The 24,270-nt window shown below is 32.3% G+C and overlaps 1 protein-coding gene across 1 annotated transcript in view; it reads right to left on the reverse strand.

Moving 5' to 3' along the window:
• The window catches only part of MCM8 (minichromosome maintenance 8 homologous recombination repair factor), a 38,901-nt gene that overhangs the window by 11,279 nt on the left and 3,352 nt on the right, over window positions 1-24,270 (reverse strand). Inside the window, exons 2-13 of the mRNA XM_003758202.4 lie at window positions 22,871-23,015; window positions 22,575-22,658; window positions 21,477-21,559; window positions 21,185-21,334; window positions 18,274-18,377; window positions 17,436-17,634; window positions 14,677-14,762; window positions 11,086-11,237; window positions 10,623-10,818; window positions 8,266-8,296; window positions 7,185-7,325; window positions 3,121-3,262 (exon numbers count right to left, since the gene is read on the reverse strand). Of these exons, the coding sequence (XP_003758250.1) occupies window positions 3,121-3,262; window positions 7,185-7,325; window positions 8,266-8,296; window positions 10,623-10,818; window positions 11,086-11,237; window positions 14,677-14,762; window positions 17,436-17,634; window positions 18,274-18,377; window positions 21,185-21,334; window positions 21,477-21,559; window positions 22,575-22,658; window positions 22,871-23,012 (1,510 nt within the window). The 5' untranslated portion in view covers window positions 23,013-23,015. The remainder of the gene's footprint in view (window positions 1-3,120; window positions 3,263-7,184; window positions 7,326-8,265; window positions 8,297-10,622; window positions 10,819-11,085; window positions 11,238-14,676; window positions 14,763-17,435; window positions 17,635-18,273; window positions 18,378-21,184; window positions 21,335-21,476; window positions 21,560-22,574; window positions 22,659-22,870; window positions 23,016-24,270) is intronic.

Consider the following 24,270-nt stretch of genomic DNA (forward strand, 5'->3'; position numbering starts at 1 on the left):
TGTCAATCTTGTAGAATAGTTGTCAACTTGTAGAACTATACTAAATACATGTAAACTAAAGAATCATTATCTTAATTCTACTGACAACACCTTGTTTTAGGATTAAATCAATCATACTGATCCTAAAGAGTTCCTGCCCTTTACACTAAGGGATTGATTTATAAGTTCAGGAGCCAAGATGGCAGAAAAAAGTCAGGGACTTGCCTGAACTCTACTCCAAATTCCTCCAAATACCTTTAAATAATGATTCAAATTCTAGAAAGAGAATCCACAAAAGGATGGAGTGAAACAATTTTCCAGCCCAAGACAACTCAGAAGGTTGGTAGAAAAGATTTGTTACAGTGGGGTGAAAGTGTAACACAGTGTAACACAGACAAGACTCCTGCAAAATAGGAGTAGGCCTTGGGGGCGGCTGAATCATTGACAGAGAGTAAGAATCGAACAATTAATCAGGAGATTAAAGGGATCTCTTTGTTGGCACTGGAAGCAAGACTCCATTGCTTTGCCTAATATTCAGATCAGGATCATAGTTCTGGTTTTAATTCCGGGGGAATAGGAGCATTAGCACATTAGAGCTGACAGCTTCAGGGAAGCAGGAGTTCCAGTCACAGTTTTAAGGTGGAAAAGAGTGCCTGTAGTTACTCACATACCAGTATACAGCACAGGGGAGTGGTAAACATCCTTAGATCATGTTACTTTGGAAGAAGTGAAAACTAAACACCTATATCCAAAGCCTCAAAGAAAAAATATGACTTGGCCCCAAGCCATGGAAAAAATCAAAAAGGATTTTAAAAATCAAGAGAGGTAGAGAAAAAACTGGGAAGAGAAATGAGAATGATGTAAGAATATCATTAAAAGGAATCAACAGTTTGATAAAACTGAGTAATTACTGAGGAAAATAACATCTGAAAAAAAACCAGAATAGGCCAAATGGTAAAAGAGATGCAAAATCCAATGAAGAGAAGAATGCCTGGAAAAGTAAAATTAACCAAATGGAAAAAGATATGCAAAAGTTCACCGAAGAGAAGAACTCCTTAAAAAGCAGAATTTGTTCTATGGGGAAAAAGGCACAAAAATTCACTGGAAAAAAAAATTCCTTAAAAATTAGAATTGGGCAAGGGGAAGTTACTGACTCTGTGAGACACCAAGAGTCAAACAAAATCAAAAAGAATAAAAATAGAAGACAATGTGAAATATCTCATTAGAACAACACCTAATCTGGAAAATATATCCAGGACTGATAATTTAAAAATTGGGCTACCTGAAAACCAGGATTAAAAAAAAGTGTGGACTACATTTTTCAAGAAATTATCAAGGAAAGTTCCCTAATATTCTTGAACCAGAGGATAAAAATAGCAATTTTTAAAAGTCCACCAATCACCTTCTGAAAGAGATCCCAAATTGAAAACTCCCAGAAATATTATACCCAAATTCTAGAATTCGTAGGTCAAGGAGAAAATTCAGAAGGATCTTATAATGAAAGGTGCTGCCCATCTTCAGAGAAAGAACTAATGGAGCCAGAAGGTAGATCAAAGATACATTTTCCTTACTTTATTTTTCTTGGGTTTTTTTGATCTGTGTTTTCTTTCACAGAATGAGTTACATGAAATTGTGTTTTGCACGACTATAGATATATAACCTATGTCAAAATGCTGGCTTCCTGAATGAGGAACTAGAATAAAGGAGAAAATTTGACTCAAAATTTGAAAACAGAATGTTAAAATTGTTTTTACATATAATTGGGAAAAAATAAAATATTAAATTAGAAAAAAAATAATTACAGGTAGAAAGACATCAATGGCATGGTAAAAATCTTGGACCAGATTAATATCTAAAAAGGTTATTGAGAGAGAATCAACACTTACTGACCTCTATGCCTACTTCCTATCCATGTCAATATTTTATGAGGATCTTCTACATAATGTACTGAGGTCCATATAATTACTCATTTTCTTATTTGTCCACAAATTTTAAAAAATAATTTTTTGATTTGCAGTTTTTACAACTATGAACAGTATAAAAGAATAATAATTTATAAAGAATATATAAGGATAAAATGAAACCTTACATTTTTCATTTTTAAATGAAAGTAGCTCTTTATTTATCTAAAACAAAACAGTAATAACCACAGATTTTGAGATGCAATTCACTGTTCCAATACCATAGTTCCACTGATCTTTTATTTAGCACTTACTAAATTGTACTCTATGATGCTGCAATATATAAAAGAAATGGTGGTGTTATGTAACGTGTTTAGTTGCATTATGTACAATAATTCGTTTCATGATACAATATCTGTTTATTATTTTTCATACTTTAAATTACCAGTTTTCATACTTAATCTCTGTTAACATTCACAATGAACATTGGTAAAAATAATTTGTTTTCCACAAAACCAGTTTTAAATAAACTGATGAACAGCCCATAACTACATTATGGGCCCTCAGATATTTCTGAAAATCCAGAGAAGTGGATTTTTATATGGCTGCACTTAGAAATTAGGTTAAAAATGTTTAGTGGACATAGAGGGCTGAAACTATTGAGTTAATGCACTGAGGTCAGGACTGCTGAGCACTTGAGGCTAACTACCGATTGGACAATACTCTATGGGCATATACTTGGAAAATGGTCCTTCCCACTATCCTGTGCTGACTCAATGATTGGTGTATACAGAGGATTGTAGGAGGGACTAAGGAGTGGAGTAAGACTAGCCAGAGACACATTTTGGCAGTAAATGAGGGAGAAGACAGTCACGAAGATTCTGCTTCCATCCTGCATCTAAAGACCAAGAATAAAGACTAAGGACTTTTGCTTATCCTGACTCCGGCTGATTCTAAGGTATCCAGGGTACACCATGGTCGTCACAAGTGGATATTCCAAAGTATGCACATCACTCAATTGTGTGGTGCTACTTTCAAACTAATTGCCACTCTTTTCAAAATATAAAAACTGCAATGCTATTTTCCCATTACATTGGTACAATTTGTTGCCAATTGTTGAAGAATCCCTCTATGTTAATACTTTGCAAACAGTATACTAAAAATGATAGAAAGAAATTTAGGGAGGGAAAATAATAAAAACTTTTAGTCTACTGAACTTGGCTTCATTTTTCTTTCTTACCTTGATCACCAAGTACCAGGGCACCAGCTTCTAAGGCAAAGTCTCCAGATGTACTATCTTTTGAAAGTGTGACAGTCAGACCAGATGAAGTAGTTGTATTTCCACAAACATAAACACCACGTGGAGCAACATTACACACTGCCTAAAGAAAATAAGGTAAAGCCACTAAAATAAAACAAAAAAGTGAACATACCTCTCTATATAGTACCATCTTTGAATTCTCAAATCTTCCTTCATTATTAATTCCTAACTTCTTTTGATTCTACCTTTATATTCTTCTTACAAATATCAATTCCTCTTTATTTCTACTAGTCCCATCATAGTTTTGGTTCCTTATTATCTCTATTCAAACTTATTACCATTCTGCTAATCTTTAGTCTTCCCTCTACTGATTCATTATTCTAGTTGTAGAATATTCACAAAAAGCTTTGACCGTATCTCAACTCAGGAACTTTAAATGCTGCCAAAATTCGCTACTGAGAAAGGTTTGAATTCTTCCTAATATTAAAAACAATCTATATACAAAGATTTAATCGTAACATGGCTTTTCAGCCTAATTACTTCTACTTTCCCCCCAAAATACATTATTAATGTTACCTATTCTTTGAGCATATATTAACTGTTCTATCTGGAATACTTTTCTCATCTGTTCAAATCATACATATTCTTCAAGGCCCAGTTCAAATGACAACTTTATCATCAAGTTTTCTCTAACCTCCATCTCAGGAGGTAATCTTCCCATCTTCTGGATTCCTATATTTTGATGGATCCCTACTTCAGCACCACTTTCAATGCCAGACTGTCCTCTGAGACCAAAGATCTCTTCCCTCTCCTTCCTGCCTTTTAGGGTCTTCTCCAGAAAAGAAAGTCACCCCTACCTCCTGACCAGGCTCCTATACCTCCACCTTCAACTATCTCCAGTGAAGGCTTCTAGGCGACGAAGATACATTATTGCCTGTCAGAAGGTCTAAACTTATCATCTAATCTGCTAACTTCAACAATCTTATTCCCCAATCACTTGGACTCACTGCTGAATTGTTGGCATGGTCTCATATTCTCATAATCTCCTTGTTCCAGTGATTTTGAACTCCAGGCTGCCAGTATACAAAGCTTAACTTTCTATCTCTTCTACCTTAATGTTATTTCCATTCTTCCCCACCTCAGATCTGCCTACTCCTTTCCTGTACTCTTTGGAATGTGTCCTACTCCATAAATTACAAACTTTTACCTTAAATCTTTTTTTTCCTTTCACTCTTTCCGCCTTCTGGCCCTCACAGAGATTCGGCCAATTCCTGACGAAACCATTTCTATTGATATCTTTTCTAGTACTGGCTATAATTTCTCTTGCACTACATTCCCATTCCTCACTAATCCTTGTGGAGTATACATAATACTCCTTTTCCCCCATTAATACTTTCAGATTCCCTCTATCACTGTCACCTAAGTGCCCTCTCTTCTATTAAGGCTCAAACAATACAAATTTATCACTCAATCTAAACCTGATACTTGTTATTTATCAACCTTCAGGATGTTCTCCTTCTTTCCTCAATACCTGTCTCTCAGTGTTATTCTTCTTATCATCTCTGTCCTCATATGAAAGCATTTAAACATACACACACCAGCAGGTCCTCAAATACTCTAACTTCTCAGTGTTCAGTTTTTCAATTCTACCCCTCACCTACCCACAGAGGTTAAATATTTGATCTTATCAAATGTTCTACTTCCTTATTGTCCAAAACATAAATTCCTTCATCAGATCATAATCTTTTATCTTTCTACCTTCTCTATGCCTTATGACCTCTAACCTTTTTCTTTATCCTTCAAGCATGACCTTCAGTCTATCCCCTCCTCAGCTCTTTCTTAAGCCACTACCCACACTCTGGCTACATTCTCCTCCCTTTTCTATCTTGACTGGTTAGTAAATCAAATCAATTTAACTCTACGTCATATTCTACCTTCACAACTCTGTTGTCCTATTAATGATAATATCTTACCAAACATGAACCCTGAATTATTCTTACCATCTGTTTTCTTCTTATCTATTCATATGCTGCTGAATGGAACTAGATGTAATCATAGAACTGTGTTGCCTAGATTTATTTCACGCTTATTTGCCTCTTCAATGATTGGTACAATACTCGACATTCAGTACTTTAAATAAATGAATTTTGATTGACAAATCTGCACCTTTTATTGGCTTTCACATCCTATATTATAATACAATTATTTGTTTTTTGTTACTTGTTTTATCAGACTGTTAAACATAGCAACAGAAGGGACTATGTCTAATTTATGTTGGTATTCTCAAGCATGCTTTGCAAAAAGTAGATATTTAAGAACTAAACAAATTAATGTTTAAATTCAAATAGCAAAAATAGTAGTTGACTTGCCCAGAGTCACACAGCTAGGAAGTATTAATTGTCTGAAGCTGAATTTGAACTCATATCCTTCTGACTTCAGGGCTGGTGCTCTATCCACTGTGCCATCTAGTTGCCCCGGGTCAAATAATTTTTTTAAAATTACAGTTACAGTGATTTAAAATGAAATTAAATATTTTAAACAAAAGAGTATGCAATACATAAAACAGTCTAGAAGCCCAAAGTTTGAAAAAAAGAAGTTCAGAGTTTAAATCTATTTGGCTGTTTTTAAGTAAGGATTCTAATAAAACCTGAAAATATGAGTAATTCCACTGTTATTGTTCAGGATTGCTAACTGAATCATTACTATGTATAGATAGATAGTCACAGAATGAACGATTTTTGAAAACAAATGTGGAAAAATAAAAATTTTATATATTATAAACAAAAAAAGAAAAAAATTCATGCAATGAGTAATTTGTAAAATATATTTGTAAAAATGATATGAGTAGCTTATAAATGGTACCAAACTTTTGGTCAAAGTATGATCGTAAAATAATGGTTAAACTTTAGGTCTCAAAAGCAATATGATCCTATGGACAGAGTGATAAACTTTGAATAAGAAAGACATGGTTTGAATACTACCTCACACAATTGGTAGTTATATAATTCTGGGTAAGTTATTTGCCTATCTAAGACTCAGTATAGTTATTTTTTAAAATAGAGATAATACTAGTGACTACTTTACAAAGTTTATGTGAGGATAAAATGAGATAAAATATTTAAAACATTTTACAAATTTTAAAGCTCTATTGTGTATTGTCAGCTATGTTGTAATTATTCTTCTTAATGAACACAGTCAGAAATCTGCCAAAAAATGCAATACGGTGGAATGAATGAAAAAGGAAAAGGAAAAATGTGTGCTTACAATATGTTGAGTTTTTATTACACAATGTGCGGAATATGTAATACAAAATATAAAGAAAATATAAAATTCTGGGCTCCTTATTATGACTAATTATGGAGCAGATAAATCAAAATTTTGATATCATAATTATCTGAATACTCAGTAACTCCTCAGCTTTTATACTTACAAACAATTACATAAAAGGCCAGTTGGTGATGCTATTGTACTTCTGTAATTTTTACTTTGGTCTCATCATTAGTAAACTCATCTCACATAATAAAAGCAAGGCGATGGGCAGGACATCAAAGATGGGAATTTTAAATTGAGGAATGTGGATGACAAGACATCTACTTACTTGAGCTATAGTAAATTATAGGTAGGTGATTGCCATTTGAAAGGAGAACCAACAAAAGAATTATTTCCCTGACTCATTATACAAATCTCCTTAAATTATGTATCAAATCATGTCCATGGAAACATGCTTATTATGTACTGAATAAGCTTGATAAAACAAGTGTATTATATATCCATACCCAAAACATCAAAAGTGCCTACGTACTAAGCCCTAGGGTTGCAAATGCAAAAGTAGGACAGTCCTGCCTGCCCCCTGGGAGTTTGAATTCTCCAACTTCATAATGCATTCACAGCTAAATAAATATATGATATACATAAAACTAACAAAAGGATAATAGCTGAAAGAATGAGCAAAGGCCTCTTGAAACAATTGGCACTTGAGGTAACCATTCAATCCCTATATTAAGGGTTTCTATTAGATCTCTAAGTATAACGTGATAACCTACCTGTAGCATTTGACTCTTTCCCAATCCTGGATCTCCAACCACTAAGACATGTGGATCTCCTCGAATTGGAATTCTGTTTTTGTCATCCACATATTTCTGACATCCTCCAAAAAGTGCTAATGCCAAACCAGCTTTAACAAGCTAGAGCATAAAAAAATAAAATTAGTCAGAAATAAGGCAAAGAATTAATAATTGGTTCTTACCTTCTATTTCCTTCTGACATTGTATTTCTGAAATTATAACAAGAGCTCATTTCATGTGCTATCACGAAATGCTATCTCCCTAATTTTCCTGAAGGTGATAACTATCAAGACTATTCTGTAAATTTATAACATTAATTTATGAAGGTAATGATTCAAGTGAATACATACAGGAGGAAAAAAAATCAATTGATAAAAATTTATTAAGAATTTATCATGTGATTAATGCTAAGTGAAATGAACAGAATCAGGAGATCATCATACATGGCAATAACAAGATTATATGATGATCAATTCTGATGGACATGGCTCTCTTCAACAATGAGATGATTCAAACCAGTTCCAATTGTTCAATGATGAAGAGAGCCATCTACACCCAGAGAGAGGACAGTGGGAATCGAATGTGGTTTACAACATAGTATTCTCATCATTTTTATTGTTGTTTGCATTTTATTTTACTTCTTTTTCTTTTTTTTTTTTTTAAAACTGGTTTGATTTGATTTTTCTTGTTCAGCACAATAATTGTATAAATATGTATACATACATTGGATTTAATGTATATTTCTACCATGTTTTTAAAAAAAATTATCATGTGCCAAGCACCATGTTAAGTGCTGGGGATACAAAAAAGAGGCAAAAGAGACTTATAATCTCAGGAGCTTATAATCTAAAGAGGGAGACAACATACAAATATATACAAAGCAAATTATATATAGGCTAAATAAGAAATAATTGAAGTTAACAATTCATGTTAAGATCAATTATTTTTATTTGTCTATTTTATAACTACTTCAAAATTCTTCAGACATCATATTTACTAAATGAAGACAGTAGGTTTTCATTTAAAATAAGAACAAAATTAAACAATGTATAATACTTACTTCATGACCAAAAATTACAGGGCAAAGTGAGCTGAAAAACAAAAAGAACTAGCTTTGAAATACTGTCAAAATTCATTATCCTTTTAAAAAACTATTAGGTATTAAGGAATTTTCACTTACTATTAAAAAAAAATTCCAACAAATTTTTACTACATTTAAGTTTTCAAAATTTTTCCTTGACTTATGCTAATCTTTAAAAAAATAGGAATATTTTTTCTGCACACAGTTAAGACTTCTGCACACAGAATAAGCACTTTAATTATCTTAAGTGAATTATACCCACTACTAAGTCTTTTCCAGAAATAGATTTTAAATTAGCTTTTGATTGTAGAGCATACACATTGTATTAAATGACCAAGTAGATATATATATATATATATATATATATATATATATATAAATAACAATATACTAAAGATAGTAGATGACAACATATTTGAACTTTAGGACTGTATAAACAAAACTATGGATGGATATGCAGCAGTGAATATGCAACCATTAGGAAAAGAAGATAAACAATATGGCATAAAAGATAGAATGCTAAACTTGGGAGTTAGTTAATCCAATGCTGAAACACTGCCTCAGAGACTTACTAGCTGTACAACTTTGAGCAAATTATTTAACCTCTACCTCCTTCAGTTTCTTCTATAAAATGAAGATAAAAATAGCACCTAAAAATAGCAAAATATAATTTTGCAAAGCTTAAAATGCTAAATAAATGCTATCAGCTGTTATCACAATCACAATAAAAATAGAGAATGTCAACTGTATCAATTTTTACTAAATTTTATTATATATACTCTGTCTCCCTTCCCCCTCCTTTTTTGGAAACATGTAACCATTTATTGCCTACTATATTCCAAAATTACTGATGGTCCATGGCTCATGTTGAAGTTTCAAAGAAATGTCAATAGGAAGGAATAGAATTGAAACAAAGTAACAGGAAAAATGTCACACAACTGTCATATTCACACACACAAAAAAAAAAAACCAAAGTCACCTAATAGAAAAATCAAACTATGTTAAACATTCTGATATTCTATATCATGGCAGAATGGGAAAAAAGAAAGAAAACTGGATTTGGAATCAGAGAACCTGGTACAAATTCCATCTCTGTTACTACCTATTACAACCTTGGGTAAATCTCATAAATCTGTTATCTAATCTGGAAAATAAAGGATTAAAACAATCTTTATGGTTTTTTCCAGTTCTAAATCTATGATCCTATAATCTTAGGCAATTAATTTTACTTCTCTAATGCTAATTTTTTATCTTTAAAAGGACAATAATATTCTCCATAAAATTGTGGAAATTAATTGACATGGCTACAAAAATACTCGGTAAACATAAAATATTAAATAAATGTGAACTATCATTAAATAAAATCAAATGAACAAAAAAGAAATATCCATCATTAAATAAATATGACCATCTTTGAAGAGCAGTAGAAATAGTGTTAAATGTTTATTTATATGGAGGGTATTTGGAAGATGTAGAGAACTGAATTTGAATCTTCCAGTTCCCATAATAGTATTCTGGTGACTATAATAACTCTACCTCAGAGGTCAATTTCTGCTTTTGTGAGTTTTTGTGGTTTTCTTATTCAGGGAGGCATCCTCGAATTGAAAAGTTATGAGGCAAAAGTATAAAATAAAGTAGTGAACTTAGAGTCATGGAGACTTGAGTTCAAAATCTGCCTCTGACATTTACTTGCTGGTGGCCTTTGGTAGTCATTTAACCTCTCTAAGGGGGACAGTTTTCAAACTAGGTGTACTATCAGTGCCATAGTGAAGATTTATGAATAATGGTGAATTTGTTAATTAATATTTAAAATTCAGTTTAAAGAGGTCTTAAGGCTTCCAAAGCACAAAATCAAAGTGAACAATAGGGCGTAAGAAAAGTACTTTACTTAGAAAAGTATCTATATTCCTAAAACAACAATTCTTTGTATCTGCAACTGACTTCTCAGAATGTAAGGTAAAAGTAATAATAATAGCTGAAGGTTATCCTCTACTTTGAATGCTCTCTATATATTTTCTCATATGTTCTTCACAACAAATCTGTGGAGTAGGCACTAGTATTATTATCCCTGCTTTATAGATGGGGAAACTGGGATCCAGAAGAGTTGAATGACTTTGCCATAGTCATATCACCTATGGTCAGAAGTGGGATTGGAACCCAGGACTGTGTTAGCTTCAATTGTAGGGCTTTCTTTCAAAAAGATAGCAAACATGTAAATGACATTGCAAGGCAGGATAATAATGAAGCACAATCACTAGTTCAATAATAGATGTGTATTACATTATAATGAGCTTCAAATATTTAACTTAAGCATTAAAATAACTACTTATCCATACTTGACAATAAGCTTAAAAAGGTTTTCTTCAGATTGAATTTCTTGAACAGCATAAAGATCTTTCAGTGAAAACTCCATAGATGTTCCATAATTTGCTCCATTTTCAGAAATTTTTGTTTTTTGTCCTTTGCTATTGCTGACAGAATTTGCTTCAATGTATAAGAGGAACATGCACTTGTCATTCTTACTTCGAGAACCTAAAAAATTAAAACAAAATCTTCCCTTTATTTATTCAAGTTACAAAATCAAGACATGGTGAACTATAAAAGAAACTTCAAATAAAAGTAAATGTTACACCTTCATAATAAACATTATATCTAAAGTCTAGAATATGACAATTAAATTTGAAAATATCCCAAACTCTAATAAAAAGATGGAAGATGAACAGCTACTCATTAGCTCTTCATTTAAAAAAAAAGAAAAGAAAAGAAAAGAAAAAGAAAAAAACAAAATTTATAGTATACCTTCTTCAGTATTTGACACTTTAACAATTCCTGTAATGGTGACTATGTCTCCTGGAACACAGCTATCTACAAGGTCCTGAACAAGTTCACATTCTATTGTTCGAGGAATCCGACCTGCTTCTCTCTGGTCATCTGACATCAACTCTTGAATTCTACAAAGACAGTAAAGTACAAATTCATAGAAAACACTGATTTTATTTCTTCTTTTACATGTTATAAATTTGCTCATCAAATATTAAAGTATCCCTTAACATGGAGGTAAACTAAACACTGTATATAATAGTAAAAATAACATAATTCCTTACCACTTTTTTCATTTAAATTGTGAGGTCAATTTTTTTATTTTAGTAAATTCTATTATTTTGGAATATAGGCATGATATAAGAACTACACATATAAGTGTTTCCTCTACTGTTGCAAATGAAATCTTTAAAATGGTTTTCAAACAGTTTATCACAAACAATCAACATTTTATTAAATGACTATTATTTGTTAGATACTATACAAAGACAGTCTGGCTCAGTGACTCACTATTTCAGGTGGAGGAGTTAGCATATTCCATCCTCCTCACTGTCAGCTTCTAGGTTCTCCCATTATTGCCATTACTCTGCTCCTCTGAAATCCACTCAATCCATAACTACCACTTAATGAAAATTCTGGTACTAGTTGGCTACCAACTTCTAGGCAATCCCTTTCTTTTCTCTAAGAAGTTAGTGCCTGGTCACAATCCTCCACTTCTTACTTCTTGCCCTTTATTCTAAGAAGTCCCAATAAACACAATGACACTCTCAGTTTCCCAACTAACCTCTCACTCCTCAGTCACACCAAAAGATGGCTATACCTTTGTTCTTGCCCAAATCTCCCTTGACTTCTGTGCAACTTTTGACATTTCAGTTATCTACTTCTCCTTAATACTATTCTATGTTTTCCTCACATTATTCTTTCCTGATCCTCCTCTCATTTATCGATTCCTTCTCAGTCTATTGGATTTTTATCCAGGTCAGATCCATTAACTGTGGGTCTGTTCTTCCCTTCTCTACACTATTTCACTTGAATTCATCAACTCCCACAGACTTTCAAATCCTTCTGTTCCACTCTCTCTACCCTCCCTAATAAGAAAGCAAAATAACAAAACAAAACAAAACAAAAAACCCCAAAAACAAAACCTGTAACAAAGAAAATAGTCAAAACAAAAATTCTTGTGCTCATCCTATGCTCTCTAACAAGTATATTTCAGCTAGTCTTCTGGAATGATGGTCAATGTGAGTTCCTAAGTGTTTCAAAAGTTTTTTCAAAAATGTGTCAAAGTTTTTTGTTTTTGCTGAATATTTTTCTCCTCATCCACCTGATTCTCTTACTTTGACTATACTGGCTTTGTTTGTTGAAAGATTTTTAAATTTTTTATATACTCAAAACTATCCATTTTACCTCCTATGATATATTCTCTCTCTCATTTGGTTATAAACTCTTTCCCTTTCCACAGAGCTGACAGGTAATTTCTTCCTTAGTTCTCCAATTTATGATGTTACTTTTTATATTTAAAGTTATGTACCCATTTGGAGCTTATGGTGGTATACAGTATGAAATATTGGTCTAGTCCTAGTTTTTATCAGATTTTTTCAAATTTTGACAACAGTGTAGAAGGCCGCAACTCTGAAAAGTTATACTTAAGACTCAGTATGATTGATGAGATAATGATTCTCTATCTAAGCACATATTTAGTGTAATATTTAATATGATGTAATATTCTACAGTTGGCACTTGCTCAGTGTGGTGTAGTGATGTAATCATATTGAAGTATTTAAGAGCTGGGACATCTGGTAATGCTCTTTCAGCCACAACTCTCAGCCACAGACACAAGAGAAGACACCAGTTCCAGCCTCCGTCTTTGACCAGCCACATGATAGCTTTTCTGCCACCTTCACTCCTCCACTAAGACCAAGGACTTGGGCTAATCCCAAGGTCCTCCAGAGAGCTAATTAGGACTTTACAAACAGTTTTTGTTGAATAGTGAATTCCTGTCCAAAAAACTGGAATCTTTGCATTTTTGCTATGGTGCTTATTTGTTTCTATATAAATTATAGCTAATCTACTTCAGTAAGCAATCTATTTTTTTACCCACTATTAAATGATATTAGGAAGTATTTTATATGGAAGTTTGAGATCTCATACTACTAGGCCTTATTTTTTGCCACTTTTTGCATAAATTCCCTAGATATTACTGATTTTTTATTTTTCCAAGTGAAGTCTATTTTTTTTTTTTCACTCTACAAAATTACTTTTTGGTAGTTAGATTGGTATAACACTATACAAATAAATTAACTGAAGCAACATTGTCATTTTGATATTTTCACTTAGAATTCCCATGAGAAATTAATATTTTTCTAATTATTAAAAACTGCCTTTATTTCCATAAAGAATGTTTTATGGTTATGTCCATATAGTTCTAATGAATGTCTTGGCAGGTATATTCATAAATATTTTATACTTTCTATAGTAAATTTTTAACAGAATTTTTTCTCTTTATGTTAGATTATGTTGGTAAGATATAAAAATGCTAACTTATATGGCTTAATTTCATATTCTGCAACTTTGCTAAAGTTAATTGTTTCAATACATTTTAAAAAATTACTCTCTAGGATTATCTAAGCCATCCTACTATCTGGAAAATATGATAATTTTGTTTCCTCTTCACCTATGTTTATTCCCTTGCTTTTTTTTTTTTTATTGTCTTATTGCAACATTTGGTACCATATTGTGCAGCAATGACAATAATGGATGTCCTTACTTTATCCCTGATTTGCTGGAAAGGCTTCTAGTTTATTGCCTTTGTAGATAATGCTGGCTAAAGATTTTAAATAGATAATACTAATCACATTAAAGACTTGTTTATTTCTATGTCTTGTGGCATTTTTTTCCCTTAACAAGAATGAATTTTGTATTTTGTCAAAACTTTTCTGCATCTACTGATATCATCATATGATTTTTGTTGTACTTGCTATTAAATAACTAATTACCTTCATTCCTGGTTTAAATTCAATCTGGTCATAATGTATAATCTTTTTGATATGATGATATATCTTTTCTAATATTTTATTTAAATTTTTTACATCAATTTTCATTAGGAACTTAAACCCTAATGGTTTTTCTTTTTTGCTTTTACTTTCTTTGGTTTGGGTATCAAGAATATATTTGGCAATTTACATTTTTGTAAATATTCATACATTTCATTTAGATTGTCAATTTTTATTAGCATATAATTGGATTGATTAGTTACTAATAATTTCATTTCTTCATTGGGTGTGAATTTACCTTAAATATATTTGATACTAGTTATTATGCAGAGTTCCTTTGTAACACTTCCCCCATGGCCTAGCACTTTGTTCAATGAATAACTACAATAAGTTACAATAAATCTTTTAGCAAACCTTGCATCACATAAAACCCATGCATTACATTTACTGATCAGTGTTTTTAATCATTATTGGACTAATTATAACAAATTTTATTCCATAGTATGATAATAATAACACATGTATATATCACTTTAAGCTTCCAAGAAACTGATAACCTATTTTTGTTGTTACTTACTTAATAGTCTGCCAATCCACAGTAATTGTGAGAGGACAGTTTCGGATGGCAGTGAATGTTTTCCCATGGCATATAGGCACAGGACACTGGAACAGAATATATTCAAAGTCATAATTTACTAGACTTAAAATGAGATCCTTAGAAAAACATAAATGAAAATTCTTCATTTAACTTTTTTGGTTAATAATTTGGCACCTAGTTATAGTTTGATACAGTAATGGCAAACCTAAAAACAGGTTTGCAATTGCCTATTTTATAAAATCTAAATGCTATGCAGGTGTCAAGCTCTTCATACTGTCTTCGTTCTGCTTAGCCATTTTATCTAATTTTAATCTTACAATCTTATTAAGCTTCTACTAGATGAAGAGTGCTCTGAAAGAGACATAAAACATAATCAAAGTACTTACCAAAATATTAGACAGGTCACCTTATTGTTTCCTCTCACACAATACATTCATTCCTACCTTTAACACTGCCTTTTTGACCTGGAATACCCTTCTTACCTTTGTCTCCAACTATTTATATATTTTACCAATCATCAAGCCTGACTGGTCCTGTTTTAAATCCCACCTTTTTTTCTTGTATATCAAGAAAATAGAAAATGAAACAGATCAATGAATTGGGTATGCAATTAATATTTAAAAAAGAAGAAATTAAAAATCCCCAATTAAATACCAAATTGGAAATTCTGAAAATCAGTGGTGATATTAATAAAACTGAATATTAAGAAAATCATTTAATTAGTAAATAAAACTAGGAACTGGTCTTATGAAAAAAATTATTTTGTTATTTTGCCCAATTATATGCCAATAAATTTAACAATTTAAGTAAAATGGAAGAATACTTACAAAAACATAAATTGCCTAGATTAACAGAAGAGGAAATAGAATATCTAAATAAATATTTTAGAAAAAAGAAACTGAAGAGGCCATAAATGAGCTTCCTAAGAGAAAAAAAAAAAAAAGCATCAGGATACCAGAGAGTTTTACAAAAGAATTCTATCAAACATTTAAAAGACTAACTAGTTGCAACATTAAACAAAGTATTTGGAATAATAGGGGAAAAAAAAGAGTTCTACCAAACTCCTTTTACAAAAAAAAAATATGGTGCAGATACTTAAATCAGGAAAAGTAAAAACAGACCAAAAAAGTATAGTCCAATTTCAATAATTACTATTGAAGCAAAAATTCCAAATAAAATATTAACTAGGAGACTACAACAATATATTAAAAAGATTATACATTTATACATTATGATCAAGTGGGATTTATACCAGGATTGCACAAATGGTTCAATATAAGTAAAATGATAAATATAATTGATTATATCAATAATACAAGTAAAAAAAAATCACATAATTACATCAATAAATGCAGAAAGTTTTTGACAAAATACAACATTCGTTCCCATTTTAAAAACACTTGAAATCATAGGTATAAATGGATTTTTCTTTAAAATGATAAGAAGTATCTAAAACCATTAGTAGAGACAGCTAGTTGGTGTAGTGGATAGAACATCAGCCCTGAATTCAGGAAGATCTGAGTTCAAATTTGGACTCAGACACTTTACACTTACTAAGTATGTGACCCTGAACAAGCCACTTAACCCCAATTGCCTCAGCCAAAAAACAAAACAAAACAAAAAAACAACAACAACAACAACAAAAAAAAAACTCAACTATTGGTGAACATTATCTATAACAGGGATAAGCTAGAAGCCTTTCCAATAGGACTGGGAATGAAATGAGGATGCTCATTATCAACAATATAATTCAACATTGAATTAGAAATGCTAGCAATAGTAATAAGAAAAGGAAATCGAAAGAATTAGAATAGGCAAAGAGGTACCTCTTTCAACATTGTACACAACAAGATTAGACAATGATCAACTGTAATAAACTTGGTTCTTTTCAACAATAAGGTGATTCAAGGCAATTCCAATAGACTTGTAATGGAAACAGCCATCTGCAACCAGAGAGTAAACTATGGAAACTGAATGTGGATCACAACATATTATTTCTACCTTTGTGTTGTTTATTTGCTTTTTTCTTTCTCCCCCCCCCCCCCCCTTTTGATCTGACTTTTCTTGCATAACATGATAAAAGTGGAAATATGTTTATAAGAACTACATGTGTTTAACCTATATCAGATTACTTGCGCTCTAGAGGAGAGGGTGGTAGGGAGGGAGAGAGAAAAATTGGGAACACAAGGTTTTGTAAGGGTGGATGTTGAAAACCATTTTTGCATTGCATGTTTTTTTTTTAATTAAAAAATTCATTCTGCAAACAATACCAAGCATACCTATGATGCTATATTTGGAAAATTATAGAGATTCAACTAAAAGACAGTTAAAACAATTAATTTTAGTAAAGTAGCAGGACATAAAATAAACCCACAAATTATCAGCATTTCTATCACAAAAACGTCCTGCAAGAAGATATATCAAGTGATAGTCCATTTAAAAGAACCATAGACAATACAAAATATGTGTCAAATTTACAAGAATATGAGTCATTCTCCAATTGGTAAATAGTTAAAGGATACAAATGGGCATATCTTTGCCAAGAAATCCCCATATGGGTTCATGAAAAATCAGACACAACTGAAACGAGTGAATAACAACAACAACAAAAAAGGGATTCTGAGAAATGGAGTGTGAGGTGGAGCACATGAGAAACTCACTATAATCATGGTTCCATTCAGTACTGTTTATTCCCTAAGGGTTAAAAAAATTCTTTGACAATGAAGACTTGAAATTACCTTTGTGGGAAGACTATATTTTCCATCTGGAAAAGAAAAACTCTGTATTTCTCCACAAGTAGCACACAAAAAAGCCATCTTGGTACAAAGAGGTTTTATATTACTGACTCGAACAACTGTTCCTCGTAAAGCAATATATTTTCCATAGCAATTGGCTCGGACATTTTTCAACTGAGTTAGGGAGTCATAGTTGTATACCCTAAAATAATGGAAACATGTATGTGAGATTCATAAAGAAATTATCAAATTATATATGAAATTACAGAGTGAAAACATCATTAAAGATATAAGGACTTCCCCCCCCCCCTTTCCTTCTTCCTAAGTTCTTTGAGAAAAGAATTTTTTTTTATAAGTAGGACTACATGAAAACAAATGATTAATCTAAAAGGTGCTCTGTAATGACACACAATTTAAAAACTTTCACTGCTTCTTTTAAAAAAAATACTGAAAATTTCACTTATAAATTCTAGGCAAAGCTTAATATGTCACATCTACTTCCTTTTAATGAAAATGGCTCTGTGTTTAAATAATAACAACCTGTGTGAAATACAACCAAAAATATGGTCATAAGGAGACTTAGCAATTTAAAAGTACACTATAGTCATCAGTAACAAATCCAAACACTAGCAATGTCATAAGTATTCAGTGATTAAATTGACATTGATTGAAAAATGACAATTTTCACATTTTCCTTGAAAGACTTAAAATTGGTTCACATCAACAAAAGAGAGGGCTATATGAATATCCTTTCCATGTTAGATTCTTTTAAATAACACTTTCTTAAATAGTTTTCAATGTCATTATTCTAAGAAATTTTAAAACAAAATTCATTCTTTACCTTGCAATGATATGTGGCACATTTACAATTGTTTTTCCTTCACTTGATAATCCCTCTTGGGCCTGTAATTCAGCTGCATGTCTTTCAAGATCTTTTGTTAATATCTAGATAGGTAAAATACAGAGACTTCTTTATATATTATTTTATACATGTTTCCAGAAACATTTTAGCTTATAAGGATCCTAATATTCCTTGGTTAGTACTATTATCTATGTAAATTTACTCTGCAATATTCTATGCTTTTGCTATGACAAGGAATTGGCCTTTGCTTGACTCATTGTCTCAAGGATGGGTTTTCAAACTCCCTATGTAGAATCTCTGGTTCCAATATAATCTGGCTACTGTCTCCCAGGCTAAAGTAAGGCCCAAGAAGGCCTTATATCAGTGTTTCTTGGTGTAGTTCTACTAAAGAATGTTCTAGAGTCTAAAAAAGATTTCATAAAGGCAATGTAGAATGTAGTATAATGTTAAATGGTTGAAAGACCTGGGTGCAAGTCCTAACTTACACATAGTAGTTGTGAAATCTTAGGCAAATTATAAAACCTCTATTTTTCCCAGTTATATGCAAAACATTTTTTTACATTTGTTTTTAAAATGTTGAATTCCAAATTCTCTCTGTCCTTCCTTTCCACTAAGAAGGCACATATGAAGTTATTCAGAACATTTCTATAAAAGTTGTGCTGTGAAAGAATATATTCTGCTCCACTCCCCCCCAAAAAAAACCCTCAAGAAAATTACATTAAAAAAAAAAAGTATGCTTCAATCTGTATTTAGCCACAACCAGTTTTTTCTCTAGCTCCAGATAACATTTTTTTTTTTATTATAAGTCTTTTAGAGTAGTCTTGGATTATTGTATTGCTGAGAATTGCAAAGTCATTCTCAACTGATCATCCTACAATATTGATATTACTTTATACATAATACATTTTACTTTGAGTTCGTAGAGGCCTTTCCATGTTTTTCTGAGAGCATCCTGCTCACCATTTCTTACAGAACAGTATTTCATCATAATTGCATGCCACAAATTATTCAGCCATTCCCCAAATGATGGACACCCCTTCAATTTCCAATTTTTTGCCCTGAGAAAATATATTTTTGTACAGATAGACCCTTTTCCTGCCCCCCCCCACCCCATCCCCCACACATCTCTTTTGGCATACATGGCTAGTAATGAAAGTATTAGGTAAAAATGTATGATTTTATAGCCTTTGGGCACAGAACATATCTTTTGATTATTTATCAATAGGGAAATGACTTTTTAAAAAAATAAATAATATGTTATGTCACTTAAGATTTGCCTTTCCTGATTACCCCCTTATATTTTTCCTGAGCCCTGTATTTGAAAGTCAGATCTTCTATTCAGCTCTGATACTTTCATCATGAATACTTTAAAGTACTCTATTTCTCTGAATGATCACCTTTTCCCTAAAGGACTATACTTAGTTTTGCAAGGTAGTTGATTCTTGGTTGCAATCCTAGCTCCCCTTCTCTCTGAAATATCATATTCTAAGTCTTTAGAATAGAAGATGCTAAATCTTGTGTTATTCTGACTGTGGTTCTACTATAATTGAATTGTTTCTTTCTGGATGCTTACAATATTTTCTCCTTGATCTGCCAAAATTTGGCTATAATATTCCTGGAAGTTTTCATTTTGGGATCTCTTTCAGGAGGCAATTGGTGGATTCTTTCAATTTCCAATTTATCCTCTGGTTCTAGAATTTCAGGTCAGGTCATTTTCCTTGATAATTTCTTGAAAGATGATGTTTAGGCTCTTTTTTTGATCATGACTTTCAGGGAGACCAATAATTTTTAAATTATCTCTTTTATACCTGACAATTCTCTAAGATGACAAGTGATAAACTAGTTGCTGATCTGATCTGGTGAAGACAATTTCTACACCAGTGAAATTACAGATTTGTGGAAAAATTAATTAGACAAACATGAATTTTGAATTAAAATGTTAAAGTAAAACTTAAATAAAGAATCTCCACGCAAATGATAGAAGAATTGAATGGAGTAGCCTTAATTAAGATAACATATCCATTCAACAATATAGCCAAATTTATTTTCTCCCAATAGGAATCATCAAAGAAAATAAGAAAGACAGGGCTTAGAATCTTAAGATCTAAAATTATGAGCTTCGGATCTGCATTTTAATAACCACGTGATTCTGGGCAAAAAAAAAAAAATGTCTCTATGAACTTTAGTTTTCCCCTCTGAAAATAGTATGAATACTTATACTATCTACTTGTAAGGACTGCACTATCTATTTAGGAGGAAAGTTCAATATAAACATTAATTATTATTCACATCATTAAACTATAGTAGCGATAGGATGTGATATGTATGCCATTGCATCCTACCTTAGACTGAGGCTTATAATCTAGGAATATTGTTAGTCCTAGTCATTAGAGATTTTTGTTAGTGAAGGCTAATAGAACAATGCTTTTGAAGGGACTACCGTGAGTCTGCTTTCTTTTATCAAGGTATTAAGAGAAATCTTGTTTTCTAGTGCTAAGATTCAGCAAGCCAGCTGTGCCCTGAGTTTGGTATAACCACAATCCTTTATACTCACCCTCTGGATGACCTCAGCTGCAACAAAATTCCAGGACTGTCATTGAGGATAAAGTCCTGCTATGAATTAAACTTATTATATTGTTGCTGTTACTACCGTTCACTGTGCAGTCACAGATGTAAGTATTGAGATCTTCCCACACTGCCTTGGGGCCCCCACTAAAAGCAGGACTCAAGCACATGTGTCTTTGCTTGTAAGCCATTTTCCTCACATTGAAATGAACCTTGTTTGATTTTTGACTGCTTTTTTCGGCTCCAGCCACCCACAGGTTAGAGACCAGTTCTAGTCTGGTTGACACTTTCAAAATCTTACAAAGCTTATGATAGAAATTTTTACCTGATGAATTGCTAGACCCATACAGGCCAATGTTTTTTCAGGCATATCTCTTAATTCAGTTGCTATGTTTGGTATCAAGTTAGTCAATTTATCATCTTGTATGAGTTCTTTATAATCCACCAAAATACTTCCTTTTCTTTCTATTTCATCCTAGAATATAAAGATACAAGGCCATATTTTTCTCATGCATGTAAAAATTTCGTATGTGAATTTTTCTAAAAGTATTTTCATTAAGCACTTTGAAAATATATATTACTTATATGTTAAGAATTTTATTCTATGGGATTCTTACCTTATCATATAACTCAATGTGCTTTGTGAAAAAATCTTCAAATGCTTGAATCTTCTGAACAAAAGGAGAACTATCGCTGTAAACTAAAGCAACATATGCTGTCAGTATGTATACTACACACACACACACACACACACACATACATACACGATTCCTTGATGCATATAAACATTATAGAGATCTCATGGTCTAAGGGAAATATCAGAAGAACTCTGTGTTCTGTGTTCTCCTCCTTCACCCAGTTAGTGATCTTGGCAAAGTCACTTAAAGTCATATGATCTCAGTTTCTTAACTGTAAAGTAAGGCTTAGGCAAGATGACCTCAAAAGTGGTCCCTATTCCAAATTTGTTTTTCTATGGAAAAGCTTAAGTGATATTCCCAACTGAGAAAAGAATCTCAAACTAGATGAATGTCCACATAGCCAAGGGCTACTTGAGCATCTGATCTTCCATTGACTGTCAATGGGGGCTTTGAGATACTACTGAGCCATCCTCAGACAGCATGAGGGTTGTCAGCTTCAGGAATGGAGTTTGCCATACTGGTAATGGACTTAGTGTGGACATCTGAGTAACTTAGTTCACTACAACATGGAAGTCAGGAGATCCACCAGTATCCCTCTGGAGCTGGCACTGAATGAGTATCCACAATGCTTGTCTCAGTTTAAACCACTGAATAACTAAATCTCATCCAGATAGTTTCACAAATTTAAAGATGGAAAATACCTCAATGGCTATCTAATCTGGCTTTTTTATTTCAAAGGTAAGAAAACCAAGGCTCAGAGTGATGGTGTAGTTTGGCCAATATTACACAAAAAGGAAATGGCATAACCAGAATTTATAGGTCACAGATTGATCAAAAGAAGAGCCTGTGAAGGCTATCAAGTCCTACTCCCTTATTTCATAGATGAAGAAGAGACCCAAAGAAGTTGAGTGATTTGCTCTATGTCTAGTGCCTATATGCAAAGCAGAGTATCCTCCAAATATAGACTCTTTCTACCATGCCATAATGAAGAATACAAATTTTGTTTCATATTTCAAACATGAATTCCAAAAAGTAGTCAAGAAAAATGTCATTTATTCTCTTAACTCTGAACTTTACCTTCAGAGAAATAAAATTTCCAGCCTTTATATGGTATGAACTGGTCTAGAGTTGATTGTTGCAGCCAAGGTTCTGGGCTTTGTACTGAAAGATATATTAAGTTATCATTAAGCATTTTCCAAATTTCTTCAAAACAATTCTTAAGCAATTAAGTAAGGAATGATACCAAAAAATCTTCAAGATAAGAGACTCAAAAGCCTCTTTGAATGTTATCATACCCCATAATATACATCATTATCTATCATACAGCAAGGAGCACTAGTCATTCCTCAAGCAATATAAGGTATCATACTTACCAGAAACATGTTTCTCTGTCGTTTTCTTCTCATCATTTCTTTGTTCTTTTCCTCTTCCTTTACCAAAGCCCCAACCACCTCTTCCTCTTCTCCAGTTTTGAAATCCTCGCCCAAATCCTCTGCCTCTAAAATTGGTACTCATACCCTACAGAAATTGAAATGGATTTACCCAAAGTCATACGGATAATATTTGAAAATGTACAATAATAAATGCTTAAAATAATGGAATAGATCACAATCTGTTAGTAATCATATTTACCATATCAGAGAACTCTCAGATTTATTTATCTATCCCTACCTTCTCTCCTGACCTCCACTCTCACATCTCCAGTTTTCCCATCTCTGGGGAAGGAAATGAGCATTTACATATTACCTGTGGGTGAGTCACTGTGGAAGTGCTTTTTTTTTTTTTTTAAACAAATATTATCATACTTTCAATTGGACACTTCGAATGAGATATTTTATAGGTATCTTAAGTTCAACATGTTCAATATACCATTATCTTTATTCAATAAAACCTCCCCTCTTTCTAACTTCCCTATTATTGTTAAGGGCAACCACAATTCTGTCATCCGGGCTTGCAATCTAAGTATCTTTGACTCCTTACTTTAATTCACTTCGCATATTCAATCAGTTGCCAAATTCTGGCAATTCTATTTCTCTAATATTTTTGGTATATAATCCCTCCTCTCCTTTAACATTGATTATTGTGCAGGCCTTTGTCAAGTTATATTTGCACTATTGCAATAGCCTTCTAATTAGTCTCTCTATCAAATGTTTCCCTTTCTATCTATTTAGCTACTAAATTGTTATTCTTAAACCAAGAGTCTGATCATTATCCCTCTTCTATTCAATAAACTCCAATGTGTCTCTTTTCCTCAAGGATCAAATATAAAATCTTTTGTTTGCTTTTTAAAGGCATTAAAACTGACCCCTTTCTCCTTTTTCAGTCTTTACATCTTATTTCTGTCCACATGTTCAATGATCCAATGACTGGCTTCCTTGCAGTTCCTCTCACTTGACACTCCATCTCTTGACCTTGTTTACTGATTGTATCCAATATTAGAAAACTTTCCTTTCTAATCTCTGACACCTGGCTTTCTTTAATTCTCATTTAAAATCTTACTTTCTGCAAGAAGCTTCTCCCAGTGTCCCTTATTCTTATTGCCTTCCTTCTGAAGTGATTTTCAATTCATTTTGTATATATCTCGTTTGTACATAGCTATTTGCATGTTGTCTCTTGTTAGATTGTGAGGTTCTTGAGAATGGGAACTGTTTTTGTCTTTCTTCTTATCTCTAGCATTTAACATAGTGTCTAGCACACAATAAATGCTTGTTGACCTGATTTGGTATGATAATTTTGATTTCTGAAATATGAGATTGCAGTTATAACTTATAGG

The sequence above is a fragment of the Sarcophilus harrisii genome, chromosome 2, assembly GCF_902635505.1.
Source record: "Sarcophilus harrisii chromosome 2, mSarHar1.11, whole genome shotgun sequence".
Classification (NCBI taxonomy): Eukaryota; Metazoa; Chordata; class Mammalia; order Dasyuromorphia; family Dasyuridae; genus Sarcophilus; species Sarcophilus harrisii.